At 33.7% G+C, this 6,142-nt stretch overlaps 1 protein-coding gene across 1 annotated transcript; it reads left to right on the top strand.

Annotated features, from left to right (window-relative positions):
* Positions 1 to 1,597: 1,597 nt before the first annotated feature.
* On the top strand, positions 1,598 to 5,568 carry LOC136340475 (cytochrome P450 4g1-like). The gene is made up of 11 exons (XM_066284605.1): positions 1,598 to 1,868; positions 1,916 to 2,025; positions 2,076 to 2,166; positions 3,842 to 4,024; positions 4,078 to 4,144; positions 4,202 to 4,328; positions 4,400 to 4,574; positions 4,631 to 4,743; positions 4,795 to 5,035; positions 5,086 to 5,271; positions 5,329 to 5,568. Exons 1-11 carry the CDS (start codon positions 1,655 to 1,657, stop codon positions 5,490 to 5,492), a joined length of 1,671 nt encoding a protein of 556 aa, XP_066140702.1. The 5' UTR covers positions 1,598 to 1,654; the 3' UTR covers positions 5,493 to 5,568.
* The last annotated feature ends 574 nt before the right edge of the window (positions 5,569 to 6,142 follow it).

Raw genomic sequence — 6,142 nt, 5'->3', positions numbered from 1 at the left:
AAAAATTCAAAAGCCCCTGTGACAGGATTTCACGTCTTAGCCTTGAAACTGCACGACTTGCATTTAACCAAACTTGCATCTCTTGCTATTTCCGAGATTCCCATATGTCGCATGCCTTGGTTATGGATATGGTATCTGGCAAATCTGAGAGTTTGTGGAGACCAGAACAGAAGAAAATTTGAACTATACCATTAAAATTTTTTGAAATATAAGAATTGTGAGGGACCTGATAATACGCCTCTGCATATTATCAAACGGTTCATGTTAAGTTCCATCCACATCTTGTCGAGTATCACGAATTCGTCTTACGAAATTGGAATATTTCCTTCAAGCCTCAAGTTATTTAAAGTCATTATTGTCGCATTAAAAAAGGAGACTTTTTTGTCATCAGAAAATTGCCGCCTTTGAGTAAGTATGCGATATTGGACAGGCGGTTGCCTTCTGTGAACCAAAAGGTTATAAGAAACGTTAATATGGCTTGTCCTTCGAGCCCTTTTCAAATAATGAATGTTATTCTCAATTAGTTTTAACTGAAAATGTTCTGCATTTTCATCGTATCAACAATCTTTACTTGTTTTTGAGATGTTCTTCCAAGCAAAATAAATGAAAACATTAAGAATCCGTTTTAAAGGTATAGAATATTTCGATTTTTTTTCGATTATAAAATCGAAGACAGGGATTATTGATGGTGGTGTGTAATGGAAGTGACTCATGAACTACCCTTTTTGATGATATTGCAGATTGATGAGACGTTGACAATTCACGTTAAGATCCAGGAGAGGTTTGAAATTTAATAATTGTTTAAGTAACCTGATATTAAAGAAAATTCTCGTCCTGTCAAGAGAATAAATTTATAATTTTACAACCTCACGATCTCCATCCCACTTTTTCACATTTTACCTATTTTCCTCATTCCTTATCCTGGTTACTTCTCAACGTCTACATTTTCCCATCCTAATTTGCAAATATTGCATTAATTAATAAATAAATAACTCATTTAAAATTTTTCGTGTCATCCTGACAAATTCCTATAATGTAACAATTTTATTGTTTTCAATTGGTTATTGAAAAATAATAATATTTATGTTTTGCAGGTTTTTTTGAATAATTTTAACCTTTGGCATCTGTATGTATGTAATTTACATACAAAGAAGATTTTCGTGAGACGCATTAAGGGTGAATCAAAATAATTTGATGAAGAAGGACTACTGAGAATGGATTTGCTAAAATTTTTGCACGTTGTAACTTAGTTCGTCATTTATAGCTGAAATATGCCAAAACTGAGGTCGAGGCGGAGGCCGAACTCAGCTAAGACAGGCACGCACTTAGTAACATTTGTTCCAAGTCACTCTGTTAGGAATTTTTTGATGCATTCGTGTTTGATTCACCCGTTATAAGACCAGATTCAATTTCGTTTTTTTTTTATTTAGTCATTTTTCAAACTTTACTAATGACCCTCGACAAAGACTTAATATTCATGTGTTGCATCGATAAAAGAATAATTTGCATCGTTAAAACTTTAATTTGCTTCTATTGTTTCGTATACGTAATAGTGGAGTTTAGGTAAGTCGTCTATATAAGAAATTTGAGGGAGGAACTAATTATAGTCAGTGGTGCAAGTAGTAAAACTTTGATAAATTTTCCTCTACCAAAAATGTCTTCACAGAGAATACATCTCATAACCCACTCCCTTTCATCCATTCCAAACCCATGGGTTTCTATTTTACTTGGAATTGTTTTGATTTTGACGATTTACCACTTCTGGTTCCAATCTCTACGACATGTCAAAATGGTAAAAAATATTCCAGGTCCCAAGCCAGTACCGATTCTAGGGAACGCTTTACATGTTATAGGATTAGGACCTGAAGGTAAGAATTTGCGAAGCATGTTCATAGTTTTAATTCAAATTCTCTAGATGTAATGAAGAAAATTCTGGGAATGGTGAAGGAGTACGATACTGATGTTGGGCGGGCATATTTTGGTCCCAGACTGATTATTGGACTATTAAATCCCGTAGATATAGAGGTAGCAAGTATTGAGAGGGTGTTGAAACGAATTGACCAGTTTGTATTTAGTTGATATTAGGTAGCCCCGTTCATTTAGAGAAACCATGGGAGTATAGTTTGTTTGAGTCTTGGATAGGGCAGGGATTACTGACCAGCTACGGTAAGCGAGAAAATATAATTTTTTCCATCAATAAGATTTTAAAACTATTTTTAATGTTTTCTAAATTGGTGCCAATAATTTGTCTTAAGTGAATTCGTGTAGTACTCTATTATGCTATAAAAAATGAACATTAGTTAAAGTGCTTTTGTGTTTCTTCGATGTTACTGGTTTATTGCCGATAATGAAAACAAACATGTTTTTGATAATTATAAAGTTAGGAAAGAGAATTCACAGTTTTGATGTAGGAGACACCGGCGATCGTTACCTACCGAAAGTGTCTGATACATTCCATCTAGTTCAAATATTTCCTGGCAGAAGGCCCCAAAACGTGGTTAATTATTACATTTACACAACCATAGTTTGAAGGAAATTTTCATTAAGTTTGCAGCAAATTTTGCTTCATTTTGCTTGTTTTGATCACATTTTGCCGGAAAACCGTTGCTTATCGAAGGGCGCTTCTGAAATTTGGTATACAGGGCGGAAATTTGAAAATTTTGAATCGCTATATCTGGAGAATAAAAAAAGACATAAAAAATTCCTTGAACTAATTTCTATAATACTAAGGAGAAACCAAAATAATGTATTAATCATTCCGTTCTCACTTATTACCATATTTCCAGTCCCTCCAACTAAATAATGATTAAGGGCAAACTTTACATACTCTTCAAAAAAATTCTTTTCGATGATGCTCTACTAAGCTACAATTGATCATTATATATGATGTCGATCCCTTGTGTATAGTAACTTTGTTTATTGATACGTGACTATTAAGTCTATTATGTTATTCTACCTTATAGTTTTTTATATTGACATACTTTTATGAGTAACGGTACACCGATTAGATGTTTGTCTTCTTACCGTTAGCTTGAAATATTGAATCACTAAGAAACTATCTAGCAAAAAACTTGACAAACTGAATCGAAGTGTCCAATTTTAAAAATGAAGTAAGCAACTGCCCGGAACCAGTGTTCCTCGAGACAACCTCTAGATTACTCATATATTATACAGAAAATAATCAGTCGCCATTCAGTCAAGAATACCTCTTTACTATCACTGATAATGGTCAGATATTTTTCTGTAATTGATAAACAGTGGATCATCGTAATGACACAAAACAGGTTGTAAAATGACTATTTTACTTTATAGGCGTTAAAATTGACACTTCACATACAGTACGATAGTTTGAGATTATAATATGCTAAAATGCGATGAATTGGTGGCCCCTTATCAAACTCTCATGTATACTTACACTATTCAAAAAGTTGATTTCGCATCTATTTGTTTATCACATAAATTTTTGTAATTAAAATATTAAAACTGAAACGTCCGTACATACGTAGACAGCAAAGAAATTTTTTTTAACAGATTTTGATAAAATTCTTTTATTGGGGTAAACGGCAAAAAAGCTATTTTGCAAATTTGGTGTTTCGGACTTTTTATGAAACATTTTCCTCATTTTCACTAAAATAAACTTTCTGAAGATGTTTTGTTGAGTGCATCCCTTGTTACGAAAATTAAAAAAATTAAGTCTTTTGACTTGGTGCCTACACTCACAGCTTTTTTGTGTATATGAGTTTTCATGTTCATGTTTTCTCCCTTGTTTTTAATTAAATTTCAAGTGCTCATATTGGACCATAACTTCAACAAACATTCCCTTCAAACATCCGAATTGCAGGAGACAAATGGAGGTCTCACAGAAAAATGCTGGCTCCAACGTTCCATTCTTCAATCCTTAAAACTTTTATGCCAATTTTCAACAAAAACGCCATTGCGTTGCTGAAGAAACTTGATAAGGCGAAATCTTTAACCTTTGACGTACATGATTACATGAGTGGTACAACTGTGGATATTCTGTTAGGTACAAATGTGATTCAATTCCTTGCTTTAAATATTAAAGCAGTCTTTAAACAGAAACTGCTATGGGAGTGAACACCAACGATGACACCGCTGGATTTAAATATGCCAAGGCGATCATGGAGTAAGTGAACCAACACATAAAACTTTTCAGTAAGGAAATTTCTCTCCATAACCGTAGTATGTGCTCCATCATTCACCAAAGACATTACAATCTTTTGCTTCGTCTATCGTTTTTCTTCAGATGGACTAAAATGGCAAAGGACCAAATTAAATTGCTGGACATTATTCGAAGCCTCACCAAAAGGGTATAAATATGCTCATTTTTTATATTTCTTGCTTAACAATCGTGTCTTATAATGATTTTCTTGTGTCCTAGGTACTCAAAACCAAGAAGGAAGACTATGCGTTGAGGGTTAAAAAAGGAGAGCCCAGTTTATACAATGAAGCAGTTGCTGAAATTTCTAAAAATTCAAATGGCGTTGAAAATGAGAGAACTGAGAATTACCAGTATATTCGAGATGATTTAGAAATTAATGAAGAGAATGATGTTGGTAAGTTCAAATAGACAATCAAGTTTTGAAATTTAAATTTAATATTAGTTCTCTAGGTGAGAAGAAAAGACTAGCTTTTTTGGATTTCATGATTGAAGCAAGTAACTCCGAAGGAAACAAACTGAATGATAATGATATTGAAGATGAAGTGAGCACCATTACTTTCGCGGTATGTTATTTAATATTTAAAGTTTAATTGCTTTCTAATAAAATGTTTTAGGGTCATGACACCACAGCTGCAGCCTCGAGCTTTGTCCTTACTGTCTTAGGAACCCACCAAGATATCCAGGAAAAGTGCATTACAGAATTGAAGGAAATTTTCCATGATAATTGGAACCGACCAATTACATTCAACGACACTCTTCAAATGAAGTATCTCGAACGAGTTATAATGGAAACCATGAGGTTGTACCCGCCAGTACCGATGATTGCCAGAAAAATCAATGAAGATGTTAAGCTTGGTGACTATAGTGATTCAGGATAAACATTTGTTTTCATGTAGTCGTTTTAGCATCTCGCGACGTAACAATTCCTGCAGGCACTACAGTGATAATTTCGCAATACGTTACTCACAGACTCTCTAAAATATGGGCCAATCCAGATAAGTTTGACCCTGATAATTTTTTGCCTGAGAATTGCCAGGGCCGACATTACTATGCTTATTTTCCTTTCAGTGCTGGACCCAGGAGTTGTTTGGGTAGGAAATTTGGGTTCGTACGATAATTTCAGAATAAGATAGAATGTGATATTTTAGGTAGAAAATATGCTATGTTAAAGTTGAAGGTGCTGATCGCAAGTGTTCTTAGGAACTACAAATTAATTTCGCCGAATGAAGAAAAGGATTTTAGATTGCAAAGTGACATAATATTGAAGAGAGCCGATGGGTTTCAATTGAGGCTTGAAGATCGAATTCTTTAATTGATATTTTCATTTACAACTACTATCGATATTTTAAAATAAGATAAATTAATAAAGTGCCTGTATGTAGCAATCAGTCCCGGGAAATATTATTTTGGTCACTCCTATATACATAGTTTTTTATAAGTGGGTAGTTCAAGCTAGATCTGCAACTGCTTTCTTAATTTCCATGGAGTAAACACAGCTAATCAAGCTATACGATATACTACAAATCTGAAAATTCAGCAAAACTACGATACGTGGCAACTCAAGAAACAGATAAGTAACGTACCATTTTGAAATAATCGTTACTAACTTGAACTGTAGAATACAATGAAACGTTCAGATCCTTATAAAAGTTGGTAATTACAATTAAATACATCTTTTGATTTTCGATGCTCCATTGGTACCAATTTAGACTATGTACAGCTTCAACGAGATGGCAACCCTGAAACCTATGTATATAATATACTCAGTGTACTCGATAATCTTGCAATCAAAAGAGACTCGGTAAAGATAGCCAAATCTATTTATTTTGCTCAGAACAAGAATAGATCCTATATAGGTCGATATTATTTACACTTAAATGTAAATTTCAATGTTTGAACGTTCACGCCAACATAGGGTCAATGTAATAAAATTACAATATGGAGTTTTGCCAGCAAATTTGC

The sequence above is a fragment of the Euwallacea fornicatus genome, chromosome 8, assembly GCF_040115645.1.
Source record: "Euwallacea fornicatus isolate EFF26 chromosome 8, ASM4011564v1, whole genome shotgun sequence".
NCBI lineage: Eukaryota > Metazoa > Arthropoda > Insecta > Coleoptera > Curculionidae > Euwallacea > Euwallacea fornicatus.
Note: the sequence above shows the minus strand (reverse complement) of the source record. Positions and strands in the feature narration are given on the sequence as shown.

Bases quoted from the DNA above. Each gene is read 5' to 3' on its own strand.
- LOC136340475 (XM_066284605.1), top strand. From the start codon at position 1,655: ATGTCTTCACAGAGAATACATCTCATAACCCACTCCCTTTCATCCATT. The intron at 2,167-3,841 runs GTAAGCGAGAAA...TCCGAATTGCAG, and splicing joins GGGATTACTGACCAGCTACG to GAGACAAATGGAGGTCTCAC. The intron at 5,272-5,328 runs GTAGGAAATTTG...GTGATATTTTAG, and splicing joins TGGACCCAGGAGTTGTTTGG to GTAGAAAATATGCTATGTTA.